The following is a 22166-nucleotide window of genomic DNA, read 5'->3' on the forward strand; positions in this document are numbered from 1 at the left end:
ATGGCTCTTAACTGACATTATTGGAAAATAAGGTGTTCTGGATGAAACTTCTAAGGATTTTTATATTAGATGTTTAAGATGGAAAAAAAATAAACACATATATCTATATCCCATTAAACAGAACACAAAGAACATAATTTATACTTTTAAAAAATGATTTTCAGTCTTCCTACACAGTTACAACTACACTATTATACCAATCTTTAGAGTGGAGTGCTCTGGGGCATAAAGCCTTAAACCGGTAAACTCAGAGCACAGATTGCTACATTTTTCCTCCTGTCTCCACTCTAGTGGTCACTTCCAGTTCTGTCTTTGGTGTGGTTAGCTCTTTTCAGCTTAACTGACTGCCCTTATCCCAGCTCCCTCTCTATCCACAGCTGCTTGGAATTCTCTGCTTTTGTAATCTAAAGAGGAGCTTAAGGTTAGCAGGGAAAGCCAGAAAACAAACTTAGTAAATATTCAAATTTAAAAACACATACATATTTGCATATGTGTATGAATATACATCCACAGTCACCCATACATATGCACCATACTAAGGGGGCCAAATTATGTCTTCTCAATGCTTACATCACTCCCTTCATTATCACCAGGTAGGCATAAACAAATGACACATAGGGTAGAATTTCCGTGAACTTGAGAATTATAGAAAATGAAAGAAATAGATTTTGAGATTTAGAGTTGTAAGATGTTAGGTTGGGTCTAGTGTGGAGTCCTAAGACTTTAATACAGGTCTGAGTTTTTGGCCTTATGATTTTGATTAGTAGACTGGGTCTGATCCCAACCGTCTTCATCTATAAAAGGGGAATAAAAAAGAAATCTATATACCATAATTTTATAACTAGTGCCTCAAACTATATATAGTATTATAAAAATAATTTATTAAATCAAAAAGTTCTGATACAAAGATAATCTAATTTCTCATATATTCTCTCTCTTACATACAATAAAACAGTAAAGAAACACAAATACAAAATAAAAACAAGTCCTCAGTCTCATGAAGTTTATATTCAAAATTTATAGCCTTGTTTCATGCAGGTGAGCTCTAAAATTGTAATTCCCCCCCAAAATAGGGACTAAGCTATATTAATAGAAGTCTTAAAAAGTGCTCATCAAGTTTCATTATCCATTATTGATTAGCTTTCCAATGAAAGAAAAAGATATATAGATATCAAGGCTTTTCCTTATTTATTTATACCTTAGTTACAAAAACACTTCTTTCCTCAGTTACTTCCACAGAAACTATTTAAAACAAAAACTAAGCAAAAACTTTGGGAAAACCTTTTGCTTCAGAAGTAGAGAAGTGCAGGTTCTGTAAACAGCTGAAACCTGGGTCCTGATATGAAAGCTGACCCAGATGCAGGGCAACACAGAGGGTCCCCCTCCAAACACCCTTCTCCACACTGCTTTAGTTTTACATATTGCCTTACTTTGTTCACTGATTAGTGAGTCAGGGGTGGGGGGGGGGGTATGGTGTCCTTATATTGGAAGGTACAAAGTGGCATTAGGAAAGTACCAGAGGCAATTTTACTTATTTATCTTCTACTGAGCCAATCATAGAGTTAAGAAAAGAGAAAAGGGGGTGGCAGGGGAGGAAAGTCTGAAAAAAATAAATTGATTTCAGTATTGTACAAATTTATTTTCCAGGAATCAGTCTCCTGCTAACAGGATCCATTTTTTCCTATGGGAAATACTCTTCCCCACTGTTGGTCTAGGTAGCTTAGGTTGGCCGACTCCAGCCAGAAGGAGCCTGTCAGATCACTGCATTCCCAGGTCACTGTGTTTGGTTCAGAGAAGAATGTGGGAGCCAAGTACAGTCTTAGGAGATTGAACTGGGGCCTTCTATAAGAACAGCTGGGAACAGAGAATCTCTCTTTCATGAGGTCCTGGTGGCTGTCTCATCACCAGGAGAGAACCTGGATGAGAATAGAGCCAGAGCAAAGTGAAGGGGGAGAGGGAATGGGATTGAGTTCTAACCACCTGGCTTAAGACCTCGGCTTGTCTGAAGCCAAGCCTACACTAGGGCTTTAGAGTTATGTGAGCCAATGAATTTCCACTGGTGTGTATGTCAGTTTGTATTCAATTTTCTGTCACCTGTAACCAAGAGCCCATATTCTGCGAAAGAAATACAGAACTCCCATTACCAATTCAATGCTGGGTTTGGGGACTATTAAATAATTAACAGTGTAAATAATGTAAAATCATGTAATATTAATTAAATAACGCAAAATCAATCCCAGAAGCACAGAAATAACTACTTGGTCAGCTTCTGCATCTGAAACTGAAGACATATCCTCATGGTCACCAGCAAAACAAAGATGAAACATTCAAGTCCTTTCCCCTTAGGTCTCTGAAGCACTGATTCGTCCCCCCGAAAACTGTCCTGAGAAATAAATCTACAGGAGTCTTAATGTGGAACTCCTTGGTGAAATCAGTGTCAATTATGCCAGTAAACGCTGCTCCTAATAGCAAAAATTCTACACTTTACCCAGTCATGTAGTCAGCATTAATAAAACCATCTGGACTAAGTCTGATGTTAATTAACTGCTTGTAAGTGAGGATGGAGGGAGGCAAAAACAAACTAAAAGACTACTTCTCCTGAGGAAGTACAATTACTTGGACAGAAGCAAAAGCTAGCCTAAATACACCTACAGAATTGTAGTCAGAGGTTTCATTTAACTTCCTGGTTTGGAAAACCTTCAGTTAGAACAAAGATAGGACTTTAGCAGGGACCTGGAATCTGGAGCAGCTGCTAAATGAAATTATTCTGTATGGAATACAACTTAAATTACAGACAGGATTCTGATATTAATGTTTTAATTTGCCACAAAGACATATATTTGATACAGAAACCCAGAGAAGACATGATGCATTCTATGTATGCCTAGTAAAAATGCTCTCGCACATCATGCAAATTAAATTTATGGAGAATTATTTTTCTAAGGCTCACTGAAAAACAAAGACAAACAAGCAAAAACAAAAACTTCTTTTTGATTGATCGCAGTTCCCCATGTCAAATTCTGCCCATTAAATACTGCTCAGTGGAAAATCTCCAGGTGGTTTTTAGGTAAGACATTACTACTATTTATCACGGACAGACTGCCTCAAAAATGTTTTTGAATTATTTCCCAATAATGATTTAGAGTTAACTATGCAAGTAAGCTACACACTAGGAAAGGAAATGTGTAAAAGGAACACCCACATGAACATTTACCTTCCACTGCTCTTTTGAAGAACACTTTGCAGCTGCCACAGGTTACTACCCCATAATGACATCCTGAAGCCTCATCCCCACACACCAAACATATTTTGGAAGGTCTTGAAGATCCAGTAGAAACACTTCGTAAAGAAGAGCTGAGGAGAGAAATAAAGATTTAAATAAATACATTGCAGGAGCACATGTGATATGCTGTATAGCTTAGCTCAAAATCTGTCAATATTCATGGTTCCATAAATGAATTCAGTATCTACTGGTCACACAAGCGACTTAGAAAATGAAGGTAAAACCCTATCAGTGGAGGAATGTTATCCAGAATTCTGTATAGCAAAGCAAAGCCTTTTCTCGGTACCAAGAAATAATAATCACATATATACTTTTCCCCCTACTTGTTTTTTTTAAGGTTTGGGAGAACTGACAATTATTATTATAATTTTTTAAAGATTTTATTTATTTATTTGACAGACACAGAGAGAGAGAAAGAGAGAGAGCGTGCACAAGCAGGGGGAGGGGCAGAGGCAGAAGCAGGCTCCCTGCTGAGCAGGGAGCCCAATGTGGGGCTCAATCCCAGGACCCTGGGATCATGACTGGAACTGAAGGCAGACGCCTAACGGACTGAGCCACCAAGTGCCCAGGGGCCCCTCCCCCTATTTTTGAGAAAGTTGACCAGAAAATATTAGTTGCATTCTAGGTGGCAGGGAAGAGAAGAATGCTGAGCCGAGTCATCAGGGAAGTATTTTTGGTATCAAAGAACTATTACCGTACTTTACTCTCTTCACCCAGACTCAGATTATGCATCTCAGTTATGCCAGATAAAAAAATTCTCCCATTTCCAAAACAATCCACTAATTAAAATTTAAAAATTCTTGCCTCTACTGCCAGCAATTTTATCCCTTCAAGCTTCTGCATTTTTTCATGTTACCCTATTTAGGTATATTCAAATCACTACATTTTGCTTACAATTTGAAGGGACACAGTCAATACTTAAAAAAAAAAAAGCCATATATAGTAAATATCTCAGGTATCTTTCTGCTAAGAAACTGAAGGGTTCTGGGCATCAGTTTTTAGGGACAAATGTAACCCTTTAAGCAAAAAATCTGTATGAATACTTTTAAAGGGGATCGGATCGTCTCATATATATTGTGATATATATTACACTGCTAGTTAATGGCACAGTTTAAACAAAACTGTTTTAAGGAATCCCAGTTCAGCGACAGATGTGTTCTGAGCCGGCAAAGAAGGCAATGTTACTCATTCCTAGTCCTCATGCATTTACTGAATACCTACCTGCAGGTCCTGTGCAAGGTCCTGAGGAAATAAATACCCCAACCCAGTCTCTGTCCTTCAGTTAGTGGGGACATGAACTATTATGGGAGTGCTATGGTGCAGGGTAGTATGGTGGCACAGACTGGGAGGGTGGGGAAATGCCTTGGGAAACCCTTCCCAAAAGGTGACCACTGAACTGAATTTGGAAGCACAACTGCATGAGAGCCAGACCAAGAAAAGGGACAGGGGAAGCAGAAAGGGCAATGGCTAGGAGAAATGCCAGCTGGACATGTTCAGAAAACTGAAGAGACTTCTTGTATGTCACCACCCTCACCTTGCTGCCACGAGATCTGTCTCCATGCACAGCAGGCATGTGGGGGGAAAGACTCAAACATACTAAAAGGCTAGAATGGTTACATTACAGTGATGCTTTTTCTGTTTTCCCAATTAGCTAAAACGTAATAATAATTCTGACCTGGTAATTAAAAAAAAAAAAAGGTCTGAACTATTTTACCTATGCTCTCACCAAAAGCAGGAGAAGGAAGAAAATATTCAGCTGCTGGAACACTGCAGCATGACTGACTTTCTAGAAGACGACTTCTTAAATCAAGGACGGAAACAATATTCTCCAAAGCTGTTCCTCCTTCTGAGAAAAGCGCTTTGTTATTTTTATTAGTGTCCTTTGACTTCTTTATGGCATTCAAAACATTCCATTTCAGCACCAGTAACTTCTTCAGCATATTAGCCAGTGAAACTCAATCCACGCTCTGTCCGACTCTCTTATACTTTATAGGGAAATCCCTCGACCTCGTGAACAATTAGAATGTAACTTAAAATTGTCATTAACATGGAACTGCTTTTTCACAACTACTAGCATCCTTGGGGCTTGTATTTCACATTTTTGAGAGCCTTGGTATTGGTCCTCAAACTTAATAATCTCTTGACTTCAGTTTTTGTAACTCTCTTCTACCCAAATTCACTTTCTCTGTGATCTCTATGCCCAGGACTTCCAAATGTTTATCTCCAGGCCAGACACCTCCCTGGAATTTCTGACCCATTTATCCGACTGCCTGATGAGTCCATCTGAGTGTCTGAGGTGCACCTCAAACTTAACACGTCTGTAAGTTTGCTGATCTTCTCCCTGCTCCTCCTACAGACAGTCATTTCAGTTAATGGCAACTGTTTGGGCTGAACTGTGTCCTATCCAAAATTCCTGTGTTGAAGTCCTAGCCCCTAGGACCTCAGAGTGTGACCTTTTCTTGGGAATAGGGTCATAGCTGATACAATTAGTTAACATGAGAGCATTCTGGAGTAGGGTGGGACCCTTATCCAATATGACTGGTGTTCTTATTAAAAAGCGTAAATTAGGACACAGACACAGACAAACACACACACACACACACACACACACAGGCAGAATGCCACATGAAAATAAAGGCAGTGATGCTTTAACAAGCCAAATAACACCAAAGACTGCCAGAAAACTACCAGAAGCTAGGAGACAGGTATGGAACAGATTGTCGCTCACAGCCTTCAGAACGGAGCAGCCCTGCCAACATGTTAATCTCGGACTTTGGGCCCTCAGTCCCCTGAGACGATACATTTCTGCTGTCTAAGCCACCCAGTCTGTGGTCCTCTGTTACTGCAGCCCTGGCAAACTAGTACAGCAACTTGGACTCATCTCTGACCCTACTTTTTCTCCAATCTGTTACATTCTACTCACTTTGCCTTCAGAATACATCCAGGTTCTGCTCACTTCCCACGCCTCTTCTGGAACCAGTAGTCCAAGCCATCAACACCTCTTCCCTGGGATTTGCAGAAGCCTTCTAGCTGATCTTCCTGTTTCTCCTTGCCCCCTTCCTTCCCCTGTATCCAGAATGATCCTTATTCACTCCTTTACTCAAAACCATCCAGGGGCTTTCCCTCGCACTCAAAGGAAAAGTCACAGTTACCCATGTGACCACAGAGCCAGAATCTGCCCTCCCAGACTTCCCTAACCTCTCCTGCTTGCCTACACCACTTCAGCAACACTGGCCTCCTCACTAGCCCCCAAGCCCACCGTGTGTGCTCCCACCTCAGGGCCTTTGCGCTTGCTGTCCCCTCTTCACCTAGATATCCACAGAGTCCCCTCCTGTACCTCCTTCAGGGCTTCATCCAAATGTCACCTTCTCAGTCAGGCCTACTCTGACCATGCTCCCTTCCTCAGGACCCTCTATCCCCTTTCTGCTTTATTTTTCTTCCTAGAACATATCACCATCTAATATACTGATTACTTTACTTCTGTACTGTTTATTGTTTTCCGTATCCACACAAGAAAGTAAACTCAGTAGGAGCTGGGATTTTCTTCTGCTATTTACCATTGTGTCCCCAGTGTCTGGAATAGTAGCTGGTGCAGAGCAGGTCCCCAGTCAGCACGTGAATAAATGAGTGATTTCAAATAACGGGCATGGTCACAACAGGTATCATAAAACCCACCACATCATCAGTTCTAAAGTCCTACTGCACTCCTTATATAAAGGAATGAGATCTGTTTTTAACTGTCTTGAGAGTGAAAAGTATGCAGTGGAAACAAATTCAGAGAAGTTGAAAAGGAAATGAAGGGGGGGAATCGGAGGGGGAGACGAACCATGAGAGACTGTGGACTCTGAGAAACAAACTGAGGGTTCTGGAGGGGAGGGGGGTGGGAGGATGGGTTAGCCTGGTGATGGGTGTTAAAGAGGGCACGTACTGAATGGAGCACTGGGTGTTATACGCAAACAATGAATCATGGAACACTACATCAAAAACTAATGATGTAATGTATGGGGATTAACAAAATAAAATTAAATTAAATTAAAAAAAGAAAGTCTAGCATTAAAAGGACAGATTGTGAAATCCAAATTAAAACAATTTTCTTTAATTATAAAACTAAAGCAAACATGAACTATTTTTCCCTCATGCTCAATCAATGACACAAGAGCAAATTTGCCTCTGCACACCTCTCACAGCCCTCGGCCTCCTGGGTTTCTGTCACACTGTAGTGAGCCCCTTCCCCTTAACACGCCTCCTCTGTTTTTCAGAGTCCTCATTTTCTAGATCATCAGTGTAGCTTTTCTTCGGAGCTCGACCCTTGGCCATCTTTTTTTCTTATTTCTATACTTTATCCTTTCTTGATCTCATTCACTCTCCCAGCTCCCACAGCTCTCTTGGTGAATGACTTCCCAAATCTTCATATCTGTCTCCCATCGTGCTCCCCCATGTCCAACTGCCTGTTTTCACTTCCTTACATAACATCTCTGCTTCTGTATTCTATGAGCTTCTGGAAGGGTCCTGCCATCGGCGAGCCTCCCAGGATGAAACCTCCCTAACTGTCAAATCTAACAGTTACCGGGTCTGCTCTCTGGCCTCAGCCTCAACGCCTGCTGGGAACATGGTAGCAGGCCCCTGTCACTCACTTTTGAAGGGTTCCTCCCTGACACCAGCCTCTCCTCCCTCCAACTCCTCCTCCAGTAGCAGAGAAATGATTTTTCCTGTTTAAGAGTTCTGACTGTAGGACTTCCATTGCCCCCCTCCCCCACCACAAATGACGACCCTGGTAGGACAGCTAAGTCCTCTTTCCCCTCCCAACCTCCCCAGTAGGCCCCCTCATGTGCCCAGCCACATGCCGGCCACACGTGGGCACCCCTGCTGGTGTGCACACCCCGCTTCCTCTCCCCTGCTACCACTCCTGGCAATGCATCCATCCTTCCAGGGCCTCGGTGTTCTTCCAGCCGCAAGCACCCCTCGCCTTCCTCCTGAGTCACTGCAGCACTTGGCTACCCCCACCTTTCAGCAGTCCTCACTTCCGGCCTTACATTAGTGACCTGCGTACTTATCCTAACCCTTGAGGGCGAAAACCTTGCCCTGTGCATCTGGGCTCTCTGCTGCCATTAGTGCAGGGGTGCTACTATTTATTGAATGAATGGAATTGCACTCCTAATCTCATTACAGTAGAACATAAATTTCCAAAAGGTGATCGTACAGAAGGTAAATTAATGAGGCCAAGGTTATAGGTTCAATTCCCATGCGGTTCATTTAGCTTTGCACAGAGGAAAAGGGGAGGGGGGGAACATCCAGGGACACAGACTACTCTCAAAAGCTCAGTCAGCTGTCTCACAAACATATGCATTATTAACATAGAAGACAGGCCACAAAGAGTAGATGGGTCAGGAAAATGCTGGTCTCTATGGACACTCTATCAGGCCGTTATCTGTGAACCTGAAATGTGGCACATGTTGGGAAGTATTAGATGTAGTTTTAAGCAATACATCAGTATATTTTAGAAGGGGGTGGACAGAGAAGGAAAAGGAGAAAAAAGAAAGCAGGAAGAGAAGGACAGAGGGGCAGACCTTGAACTCATTTCTTAGACACCGAGTGTTATCAAAATACAAAGCTTTTTAAGTTGATTCTGTATGTCAGAATTCAACTTTATAGTATAGTCTATTTACTAGGCAGCTGCATAGGCTGTGAGGTCCAGACTGCAGGGCCAAATATGCAGGGGCAAAGGCAGGAACAGAGGCTCACGCTCCAGTCCTGGCTCAGCCATCTCCTGGTCAAACCTTAGCAAAACCACCTCTCCTCTTTGGACCATAATTTGCATCATAACAAGGTTACATAGGAAATCTCTAAGATTCTTTTCAAGATATTCTTTTAAGACAAAGGTGGATACAAAAGATAAATGGGACAGCCTGTCCTGATCAAGTTTTACACAAATCAAATTTCAAGCTCAAATTAAAGACAATGTATTATACACTACAAATAATCACCATTTGATCTAGATCAAGCATAAAAGCAACTCCATGTAAAAACGTATTCTTTCTAGAACAGCTAATCACATGGCACTTAAAATTTTACATCTACATGATTGCATCTCTGCTGATTTTGGTTAAAATTCCTCTATAAATGTATGCATTAAAATGGTACTCTACCCCCTAAAAACCATTTTAATATTGAAAGGTTGGGAAAAACTACCCAAACTGATAATTTTTGGTCTTGGTAATCAAAGAAACATTGTTCACAAAAAGAAGTTTATAATTAACAGACAAAGGGAGTTAGTTGTTCATAGGATTTCATACAAATGTTAAAATACTATAAAGAAGAACACATGAACATTATCAGTGTCTCTTTTAGGGAAATACAAGTAAAATGCAGTTATTTTTAGTACCAAAAATAGTAATTCTAATGACCCAGTGAAGAAGCTGAAGATAATAATCAAAGGTTCAAGATGCATGCTGATTTTGGTGACATTTGGAAGGATACACTAGCCAATCATCAAAAACATCCCCTGAAATGCGGGATGTTTAGGAAGAAGCAGTAAGAAGCTATGTGAGAAAAAATGGATTTTTAGTGATCAAAACATGACTGAAAAACAAAACAAAACAAAAAAAAAACATGACTGGAGAAACCAGCTCACTGAGAAACTGTAAAGTACCATGTTGTTCCAGGAATTACCATATGTAAAACTATCTTTCTCCATCTTTATAACAATTACAGAACAACACAGTAGTGATTAACCCACTATTCAGTGAACTGAAATTTCTTCATATGAAAATACTGTCTCGTTTCTTAAACTCAATGTGAATTAAACAAACCTATCTTTTTTTTTTAACTTATCTTTTGTACTGTCACTTCATCACATATATGCTTCCAGCATCACCACCAGTTGCTAAAAAGAACTTTTCCATGTGTAATCAACTCTAGTATTCAGCCAGCTATCTAGAGCAGGGTGAGAATTTTGAGGAACATACAAACAATACTTCAATAAGCATCCTTGTATCTGAACATGCTGGTGTGTTTAAATCACTCAGTAATTAAGCAATTCACTGAAGGCCTTCCATAGGCACCACTGTGACGAATAAGAGAGAAGGTTCTGTTGCTGTGGAGTTTCTATTGTAATAGAGAGACAATACAGAAGTTAAGTGAACAATTGCAGAGAGTGGTAAGCGCTAGAAAGAAAATGATAGACTGAGATTGGATGGGGTGTTGGAGCATAGGATTCTTTAGAAAGGTAGCCTGAGAAGACATCTTTGAGGACACTGAATGACAAAGTAGCCAGCTATGGGAAGACGCCAAACAAAGGGACAACTAAGTGCAAAGTCCCTGAGACAGGACTGACTGTGACATGTTCCAGAGACATGGAAGGCACTGTGGCCGAAGTGCAGGCAACAAGGAGGGAGGGGAGACAGGAGATGGGATGTAAGGCCCCAAAGGAGGACAGAGAAGGACCGCATGGGCCTTGAAGGCTACGGTAAGGAGTCGGAACACTGTTCTGAGCCATCAGCAGTGAGGTGAATATTGACGTGTTTTAAGCAAGCAGGGAACATGATCTGACTGACACTTAAACACCTCACTGTGGCTGCTGTGTGGAGAATGGACCAGAGGAGTGGGTGGTTTGGGAATCAGGGAGGACAGCAAAGGAGACCCAGTAACGCACCAGCCAGGGCAGGATAATGGCTTCTACACGTTAAGTAGGAAAGATGTTGAGAAAGGACTCTTTTTTCTTTAAAGTAGATAATACCGACAGATTTGCAGAATAACTGGATGGCAGTGCTGTTAATATATAAGATAGGGATGAAGGGTAGGTGGGCGGGGTAGGGAGAGTTTGTTTTGGATCTGACAGTGGTATGGCAGTATTGGTACCTTACAGTCTATTTTCGTAAATAATGTAATAACAATTAATTAAATGATAGTTTACTCATAGGAAAAACGGGGAGTGCCTTATTTTACTCAATATATGTAAGACCTCTAAGAACAGTGACATATCTTCAGTGTTATTTAAATTCTGGTGATAATCCATCAGTGTTACTGTAGGATCTACAATCCTTAACAGTGACTGCCATAGTAGTCAAACTACAGATAATTCCACTTTTCTCTATTATATTTTTCTGTACTACTTTTAATTTATATAAGCAGGTAGAACACTGGTAAGCAGCAAAAGAAAAGGTTTTTAAAAATACACTATAAAATAGTGGTACTACAATAGCCATATTGTATATTTACTGCACGCACTGTTTTGTGTGCACGTGGATTTAAGTATTTCTTGTAAGCATTCTAGTTCCTTTCATGTCTGTGATAAGCAAGTCGGGAACAGCCACATTAGATCATTAGAATAAACAATCAGAGATTCAAATATATTTTTATATAAAAAACACTGAATCTAAGAAACATAAGTTTCTGGAGAACACTCAAAAAAAAAAAAAAAACCTTTCAAGAACATAAATCAACCTTTAACAACTGGTTTACTAAAATGCTAAATTTACCCACACATAAAATATGCCAAAAAACCCCCAACACAAAACCTTTTTTGCTATTTCTTCTTGCTTTGATAAACATATATTTTGAATCATAATATTTAACCTGAGGTATCTCATTCTAGTTTCCTCATTATCTAGGGGGAATATTTGGGAGTGATTCTCATGGTATATTTTCCTTTATGGTGTTATCTTTGATGATAAATGAATCATTAATGTTTGGGGGGGTAATTCATCTCTAAATAGGGTTCATCCTCCTAAGTCACAATTCATGATGCGCCACAGATAGGAATTTAAAAAATTGGTATATCTTATAATCTCAGTTGTGTGAAGGTTATAAAGTTACCCAACACAAAAATTCAAGGATATAATTAGCTTGGAAAATGAAAATTTAAAGCGCAGCTATGGCTGTTCAGTCTTTTCCAATTTACTTTTTTGTTTGTTTTCATGATAATTTATACCATTAATAATATTAGAGTGGCTCTGTTTAATGAGATATGTATTTTCTACACTCTAAATTTCATTTAAATGGAGGAAATTTGCCCATAAAAGACTTAAAATCATAGTCAAGAAAGCATAGCTTCAGCATAGCAGAAAAATATCTTGATATAGATTTAAAAGAAAAAAAAAGGTAGAATTATTTTGGATCACAGCAAACTGAAGCCCACACTACTATGCGTAGAATTTCATTTTATAAATAAGCATCTATGTTAGGAGGGCATTTGAGTAACTTTTTCTCCTTAAACTATAGCTAGACAAATAAGCATTTGATCAAAATATGCAAAACCTATTTTTGGAAAATAGGCAAAAATATTTAAATCTAGATCAAAATGTATTTTCTAACAAAACAAACAGTCAAATGTAATTATAGACCACTGTATTATTAATGAATCATTTTAATCAAATGATTTTTACTAAATACAAGCTATGTGAAAGTCCTTCTGAGAATACAAAAATAACACATGGCTTCTACTCTCAATAAGTTTAAAATTGAGTAGGGCAGATAAGACCTGGAGATTGGTAAATATTGAAGTCACTACATGATAAGAGTCATCCATGGCTTAAAAATAAATCCAAATTGAAAAATGAGCTGCACCAAGAAAAAAGTCCAGACAATGGCAAAATGCACTGGGATCCAAAGTCAAGGAACACATTCTAAAGATAAGCGTGAAAAATGGCCCAAATCATGGAGGGTCTCTAACACTAGATTAAGTAGTTAGAGATGACTGTAGGACATTGAGTTGAAATATCTGGTAGACAACTGAAAACATGGCATGGAAAATGGAGGTGGGTACAAAAATCTACCATGTTAAAGGTCATAATAAAAGTGACTTGATTATGATTTTTAATGTGTACAATACAGACACTGAAAGCAAAAAGATCTGATGAACTGGAAGAAAAGTAAGAACCACTAGATAGTACAAGCACAAAAACCACATTCAACAAAAGCAAGGGTGGAACATAACTTGAAAGATAAAATATTTTTTAAAAATAACCTATTTATTTGACAGAGAAAGCAAGCGAGCACAAGCAGGGGAACAGCAGAGGGAGCCCATCGAGTAGGGAGCCCAACGTGAGGCTTGATTCCAGGACCCTGAGATCATGATCTGAGCTGAAGGCAGATGCTTAACCAACTGACCTACCCAGTCACCGCAAGATAGGTTGTTCTTAGAGAGCAAGGACTCTAGATTTTAGTCACAGAACAATGAATGAATTCACCCAAGGAGAAGTTGAAATGAGGAGAAAAGGTCACAAATGGAAATTACAGAAAATGAACATTTCTGGTCAGGCAGGAAAAGACAAATTCAACAAACAAACCTGGGGGGGGAACAGAAAGAGGGGGGAAGCATAAAGGCAAGATAACGCAGACGTAGCATCAAAGGGAGGAGCACTTCAATGGAAGGTCAACAGTGTCAAATGCCACCAAGAGAACAAGACTTAAGGTTGACCATTGGGATGTTGTCATGGTTGACACCATTGACTTTAGTGATAGTCATTTTTATGCATATATAAAACACATATATAAGCCATACTGAAGCAAAAAGCAGTCCACATCTTTCTATTAAGGAGTTTCCAAATTCAGGGACGTTGCCCTTCTCATAAAACCATACCTGGTAGTACAATACACTTGAGTGTATGTGGAGTCTCTAAAAAGACCTAACATCAAATTATCTTCAGAAACATTTATTGAGCATGTATGTGTCAATCACTGGTTGCCAAGACAATGACCAAATATATGTGCTAAAAAAGATGCCTCCACATTTTATTTTGCCTCTGTGATCACTGGCATATATGAGTGTATTATACATCATAAGTTAGTTATCTAGAATCCTCTGGAAGGAAAAAATAAACTTATCACATCATCTGTGGGTCAGTACTTTATAAAGTATGTTTTAAGGAGATTACCTCTAAATGCTTGCTTGAGCGTATAAAGCGTGTTTTAAGGAGATTACTACAAAACGCTTGCTTGAGTGTTTTTAATTACAATAACTTTGCTTTTGAAACATACTATATGTAGTACACATGATTTAACTTTTTCGCCTGAATGTTAACTACCATTATGTTAAGATGCAGACTTACATGCAGATGGCACGAGACACTGACCACTAAGGGGTACTGAACCTGCTATGGACCTGGAACCTGAGTCATTTAGAAATGACTGCTCAAAGTGTGCTCTGTTTACCACAGTTTCAAAAACTTGATGTAAAACATGCTTCATCATGGCCTTTCTGTGCAGTAGAACATGGCTTCTCTCTATAAATTTAATTAATGAGTCAAAGCTCCAAACTGCTTTTTCCCTGAGGGGTTTTTCTTACCTTCTAGAAATAATCATTTTCCTTACCGCTGGTATTACCCTCTGATTCACCAAGTCAATTCCACTATCACTGCTATGTAAGACTCAGACATGAGATTACAGGGGCTTTTGTAAGAACTCACAACCTCCTATTCTACCTGCCTTATCCTAAGTTTTTTGACATAGGATAAAGGCATATCCTTCATTATTTCATGAATGTACATGTGATAGGTTTACAGAAGCTCACTCAAAAATCTATAAATTAATGACAGCGTGACAGTACTTTTGCTGACATGACATCTTGCCATATTTACTTCAAATCTACTCAATATCTGACTTTCAGCAGAGTTGGCACCCCTCAAAATATTAAAATTAGCAGCTTAATATGATATCAAAGCCCTAAAGAATGGTTATAATTAATGGGATTAAATAAATTCATTCTTTAACATTTCAGTTTTTAAATAATCAATGAGGAATCATTTGAGAGAAAAAATTGGAAAAAAGTTCCCAAGTAATAAACTTACTTTCTTAGGGTTCATTCTATAATTTTGAAATAACATTATTGCTTTCAGGTCAGCTTAATACTCTGAGATACTCTTTCAGTAAAAGTATAAGGACTCTATCAGAAAAAAAAAAAATCTTTCTTATTCCCACATTAGCTTATAACGTGTAAAAAAATATGTCCCTTTCCAAAACACTAATGAGCTTTTCTAGTCATCAGGGGTTTTCTTTATGGAAGCCTACAGTATAACCACACACAAAAAGCAACCTTGTCCTTATTGTGCTGAAAGGCAGCGTGACTTGTACCTGGATCCTGTCGGCAGGCATCAAAAGGAATGCTTTGGTCAGCACTGCAAAATGCTACTCAGGGGATAGACCAGCCTCACTGGTAAGCTCTGAAAATAAGGTGCGCACGCGCACGCACACACAGACACACACACAGACACACACACACACACACTGAAGAGGAGACACATACACACACATATATGCAAAAATCTTCTACAGTGTCACCATGTGCTGCCCTTCACGTATTTTTCATTAAGAATTTTTTGAGAAGAAAATAGCAGAGGCGGGGCACCTGGGTGGCTCAGTCAGTTAAGCATCTGCCTTTGGCTCAAGTCATGATCCCGGGATCCTGGGATTCTGGGATCGTGGGATGGAACCCCATGTTGGGCTCCCTGCTCAGCGGGGAGTCTGCTTCTCTCTCTCCCTCTGCACTCCCCCACTTGTGCTCTCTCTCTCTTTCGCACTTCCTCTCTCAAATAAGTAAATAAAATCTTTAAAAAAAAGAAAATAGAGGCTTTAGGTGGGAACAACCATAAGGCACTGGTCAGAAGGTTTAGATGACTGAGTCTGCAGAGAAATTCAGAGACACCTTTTCTACATCATCCCCATGCCCTTCAGGATTGATGAATCAATGCTGTTCTATTCCAACAGTTGCCCATGTTCCTCATAGAACTAACTCCCTTTTAAAATTCTCCCACTCAAGCACAATTTGTAGGATTCAGCCATATGAAATAGCTGTTTTTCAACTGCTTTCGACCTGAAAAATCAGGAATTTGTTATGGTTCCATATAATGCATTTCTGGCCTCTGGCTTTAATGATGAAACCATAGGATGGTTTCAAACTCAATAAAATGATCATTTACTATTATGTGGGTAATAGCACTCTGCTAATAAGTATGGCGACCCTAGGCCTTCAAGGTAACACACTGAAGTACTGGGGTGAAGTTAAATATTGGTTATCCCCATCCCCAGACTGCTAAGTTCCCTTCCGTTACCATGTTCTCCACTCCACCAATTTTGGCTAAGATTTAAAAATCTGTTATTATGTACTTTTCTTAATTTTTTCTGATCAATTTTATTACTTTTACTTTTAAGTGAAAATGCTAGTTGTTTTTTTTTTTTTAAAGAACTTTAATAAACCAAACTGTATGCTCATTTCCTGACTTGGCATGAACAGAACAATGACAGAATCCTGAGTAGTTTCTTTGGGTCTTTGTTTTTCTTAGGGTTTGAAGTTTGGGGCTGTTTCTTTGATTTCCACCCTCTAAAAATATTTGAAGCCTAAGGTTGCAGGAAGGCTGTTCTTTGGTTAACTAAGACTGTTTGCACACATATGTGCTAACACACAGCCACTGAATTACTGCATTCTATATGTAGCCAACACGAGGGTACATAAAAACACTGTATTTATTTCATTAGCTACCATCTTTCCCAGATATCTTGCACCCTACCCTACACTTAAGGAAAAATCACGGAAAAAAAATCTCCCAAATACTCTGCCTCTTCCTCCTTTTCTCTACCTCTTTCTCTTCCCATCTCTGTCCCCCTTCCTCTTGCCCCAACTCCTTTGGCTTTGAGAAATAAAGCTACCACTAAAATCAGAGGTGCAGGTATATTTGGTCCCTATTAGAGCAGACATTAAAATTGTTTTAATATTTAATTTAAATTAAAAGGGCCAGTAGTTGGGAGTGGAAGAAGGAAGAACTAGCCCACTGTTAGGCTCACTTACACCTCCTTCCTCACCCTATCTCTGGTGCTACTCTGGTACTAAGGAATAGGGATAGTTACCTCCAAGTATCTCTCCAAGCCTACAGTTGTGTGCTATGAACAACTGTTTTGCCCCTCTTTTCATTTATTCAACTCCATTACTGAGTACCTAGCATATGCCAGACACTGTTCTGCCTTTGACACGTATCAGCTAACAAAATACACTAAAATCCCTGACATCTGGAGGTCATTTTCTAGTGCCAGAATGGAGATGGAAGGCCCAGCGGTACAGACAAATCCCTACTGGAAAATGAAGAGATGTTAATATATGTATTAATTTCTGAAATATTTTCATATTATTCTCCTCTCTTAAAAAATATATCAAGTCTGCTTAAAATAGCCCTTTCTCAAGGCAAGAAAAACTAAATGATAGTTCTAGATTCAGTCAACTCAACATGACTTCTATTTCTTACAAATGAGATGGGAATCACAGAGATTCAAAAAAGTACTCCCAAGAGTACTGAATCATAAACAGGATTTAGATACGTACTTCTATTGCTAAGTCCTGGGTGTGTGTGTGTAAATACCCATGGCATTACTGAAGTAAACATGCCAGTCTTTCCTTGCTTTCAGTGAGATGTGGTAGTCCTTCAAATGAAAAGGTACTCATATTTACTACTGGCTTTAATGCCCAATGTAATCATCTTCCAAGGGTGCAAAAATCTGTACTTATTAAAGACAACTGTTAACATCAAAATTTCCCTGACGTTCTTAAAAGCAATGACAGAAGCTTTTCTTAAAAGCTTTTTATAAGTTAGGCTTTTCCTTTTGGAAAAGATCTGAGAAGAGATGAAAAAGGTTTTTAAAACAAGGCAAATGGCATAGATATCAAAGCAAATAGGACATTGTTTAGTGGTCAGAAGTAGTTCCAGTGGGGTTTGTGGGGGAAAAAGGATTTGTGTACCTATGAATAGTGATGAAAGATGGTGAAGAGGTTGAGGAAGGAAGGGCATTCCTTCAGTTGTAACTGACAAGGCAAGAAGTGGTATAGAAGTCACTTAGATCTACCTTGCTTCAAAAATGTCTTCCTGCCTTATACTACTGCCAGATGAGAAACAGGACAGTCAACTGATACCAACCTGATAACCTACAACCAAAGATATGACACTGGCCTTTCTCTATTTTATTATATGGAAATACCTAAAATATAATGTACTAAATTTCCTATGTTTAATTTCAGTGTCTCAGAACTAGGACTGCTAGATGTCCTGACTTGATTTCAAGGACACTGCATATGTCCTCTATTAAAACCGTATGATCAACGACTTGCTTGCAATATAAATATTTTTATAAAGATTTTATTTATTTGAGAGAGAGAAAAAGAGAGCAAGAGAGCACAAGTGGTGGGGAGGAGCAGAAGAAGAGGGAGAAGCAGACTGCCCCTGAGCAGGGGGCTCAATCCCAGGACCCTGAGATCATGACCTGAGCTGAAGGTAGATGCTTAACTGAATGAGCCACCCAGGTGCCCCTGCAATATAAATTTTGAAATCTACACCAATATTCTCTTTCTAGTGTTTGAAACACTACATATACTATATGCACTCTCCAGCAGAGAGAGAGTAATATAAAATATTTCCACACACAGGGAACATAATGCAAATGTGTGAACGTACATGTATTTCTATCTAGACAAATTTCACCATGCTTTAAAGGATATGGTCAGCAGTATAGTTTTTTTAATATAGTAAAATAATGTTCAGGAATCAGATGGCATCTTGACCTTTCCCCTCACCCCTTAATTTAGTAAAACTTATCCAAACTGATAGTTTTTGAAGACCCAGAAACGAAAAGGAGTAGGCCTCAGAGGTGCTGTGATCCCAACACACTGAGCGAGAGGAAAAGGAGGCAACTTATAAGAGCCAACGTGGACACCTGAGAAGGGGCTGAGACAGGAAGGTGGTCAGGAAGCCAAGAGAAGAATGAGAGGCAGAGAAGGCACACTGGGAAAACGCTGGGCAACCTGCTAGGGCCAGGAAGCACAGAGATGCCCAAAGTTATAAAGGAAAGGTTCCAAGTCAGCAAGGCCCTTGGAAACAAGGTAACAGAATCAGGGCCATCTAGGCAGAGGCAGAGGGCCGAGCTACAGAGCAAGAGACAGGTAGCTGGCCTCCGCCGGGTTACTAAGGGGTAGACATAGATAACAGTGTTGGGGGTAGATAAACCTGGAAGCTCTTCGCACCCAAGGAGTCCCCCCTGGCTTGTCCAGGACACTGAAACCCTACCCTAGGCTTTGGGTGTTGCCCAGCCCAGACCCCATCACGTGCAGAGAAAAACTGGCCAGCATGTTCAATACAGATAATAGAAAGCCAGTTCATGGGAAAAAAGTAAAGTTAATGCAGGTGAGAAAGGAAAGGGAGAAAAATAAACCTTTCAAAAAAACTAGGTAGCTGGAAGCAGCATAAACTTTCTGAATATGGTAAGTGTTTTAAAGGAACTGCTGTTGAGAACAGATGGTGTTCAAGGAGACAAACGGCAATTTATTGGAGTCCTAGAAAGGTGGATATATACAAGCTTAGTCAGAAAAGTTGCCTAAAAATGGCAGGCATTTCCAAGAAAGAAATGGGAAAATAATGGTAGAAATAAATTTATGACGGAGGGAATATGGTTCTGAAGTATGCATTTAAGTTCACGGCTTATCTTCTGAGCAGAGAAAATTATTTGTTAGTTGAAATAATTGCAGCCATGCTAACCGGAAAGATCATTAGAAAAATGATTTAGTGTGAGAAATTAAAGGTAGGGAAAGGATTTGTTAGGACAGGAGAAGGAATTTTCTACCATACACTTGCAGGGTTGGAAAATAATTTGTTCAGGTCTAAAATTAAGCTAGAAAGTTTTGCTTACTTTTATTTTCAAAATTTAAATAAAAAAGAGTTGACAAGGAATTCTATTTTTAATAAAGTATAAAGCTAATCTTTTTATAAACCATTTAAAATGGTTTATAAAAATAAAAATATGAGATATAATGATAATAATTGATATTGTCATGTGCCATTTGCACAACTAATAGGAAGAAAATCTGGAGTTTCCAAGAGTCAACAGATACCAAACAACTCTGAACAAATTTCTAATTCAATTTGTAATTCCTGAAGTAGGGAAAAATATTCCATCATAGGCTTATTTAAATAAACATAGTAACTATGATTAATATAAAATGTGATTGTCATAAAAATGGGATAATTTGTTCTATGAAATTTTGTGATACTACTTGAATATTACTTATAAATTCCCTTTTTTCCCCTTAAAACTGGTATTAAAATCATTCTAAAATATACAGAATATAGTGAATCTAATGGAAGATTTTTCACCTCAGAGCCTTAGGATCCTCACTGTGAACATTTTAAGGCAGGCTTAATATGTTTGACCTAAGAATATTTCTTAGAATGGGAGGCGGGGCGGGGGGGGGGGGTATGCACCAGGCAGGGGCACCACAGGAGTGAGGTGCTATTTTGCTCACGATTCCCTATTAACTATTTGAATTTTGCATACAAATTAGTAAGTGGAGGTTCTGATTAATTTAGATATATTTAACTGTGGGTTTTGGAGTGTTTTTAAATACAAGTCTGATGTAGTTGGTCTTGTGTGCATTTTACAGATCTTGAAGTAGACCCAGAACATAGTAACAAAAGACCACAGACAGAAGAGTTTACTCTTATTACTCAGGTGCACAAAGTTAAAAGACCTTGTGCAAGAGTTAAAGGAATAATGGCAGTATTCCTGGGACAGGGATTTCTTCTTCCTAATAATAGGCAGAGTCCCAGCAAGCCATACCCAAAACTAGATAAAGGACTAGAGTCTGGTGGTAACAACAGTTCCATTAAGGTGTGTATTTATCAAGTGGAGCTGGATGAAAATAGATGAGTATGGGACCCTCCCTTTCCCCACAATCAGTAATAGTAATCGGCTGTTCCTGAGAAACACATTTCAATCATTCTTAAAAGTGTACCACAACTTCCTACTGTTTGTTCAAGAGAAACTTGGGCTAACACCTCACAGAGGTTTAAGGGAAGGCAACAGTTTCACTTTTTTTCTTTTACACGACTGAAACAATTTATAACAGTAATACCATAACCTAGTGATAAATTTCTCTTTTATATAAATAGTTTCAAGAGTTTTGACAGCTGTCTTTTACTCTAGTTAAAATAACTGATTACATTTGTTTGCATACTATTTCAAGCATGGTTGAGACTCAACCTACTGTGTGTTCAGTGACTTGATAATACCATTTAGTAGTATTTGTCTCACTTGACCTTTAGAAGCAAAGTTTCAATTTATAAAAGGAATCAAAATATCATAAATGATATCTTCTGTAGTATACACTAAAAGTTAAACCTTTTAGGGGAACCAAATCTATGGTAGCAACTTGAAGATCAGCATCACCTAATTTTTTTTTTGATAAATATTAGCATAAAATCCTACAAAACAGGATATTCTAATAAAAGCTTAAATTTCAGCTCCAAAAAAAATTCAAGTCTGTTACTTTGTGATATTAAGCAAGATAATGAGTACCCAAAGAGGACATTTAAAGACTATTAAAACGATATGAATCATCACTGTATAGAAAATAATATGCCTTGGAATCCTCATGGCTATGGGTCATCCTCACAGGCACATGAAGTACCACATGATTTTAAATATTATAACACAGTGTCCAAATCTCTAACAAATTAATCTACATCAAAATTATATGTGTTCTTTTATTTGTGCTGTGAAGTTCAAGTGAATAACAGGAAATAAAAGTTTTACAAATGGTGCCTGAATTTAAAATAATCCACACCTCCGGAAGGCTGCTCCCATTACCTCCACCCCACCCAGCACTCATGCCAGAAGTCTGCTAGCTCTGTGGCAGCAGCCACACTAGTCATCGGGACCCAAGGCCAACAGCCAAGGCCAAGACTTGGGAAGGCAGGAGACAGACAGCTCGACATCTATAGCACCTCATGAAAGGAAAACCCACACTTTTGGTCTCCGTATGAATTACCTTGCTCGGAGCCAAAGTGTGTTTTCTAAAAGGAAAGGAAAACAGATCCCTAGCATCCAGAGATGGAACCCTGCTATGAATAACATT

At 39.0% G+C, this 22166-nt stretch overlaps 1 protein-coding gene across 2 annotated transcripts in view; it reads right to left on the reverse strand.

The window, feature by feature from the left end:
- Window positions 1–22166, reverse strand: part of NR3C2 (nuclear receptor subfamily 3 group C member 2) — a 327150-nt gene that overhangs the window by 162939 nt on the left and 142045 nt on the right. For both annotated transcript variants that reach the window (XM_078069297.1, XM_036117125.2), the window contains exon 3: window positions 3215–3354. In XM_078069297.1, the coding sequence (XP_077925423.1) occupies window positions 3215–3354 (140 nt within the window). The remainder of the gene's footprint in view (window positions 1–3214; window positions 3355–22166) is intronic.

Source organism: Halichoerus grypus, chromosome 3, assembly GCF_964656455.1.
Source record: "Halichoerus grypus chromosome 3, mHalGry1.hap1.1, whole genome shotgun sequence".
Lineage (NCBI taxonomy): Eukaryota > Metazoa > Chordata > Mammalia > Carnivora > Phocidae > Halichoerus > Halichoerus grypus.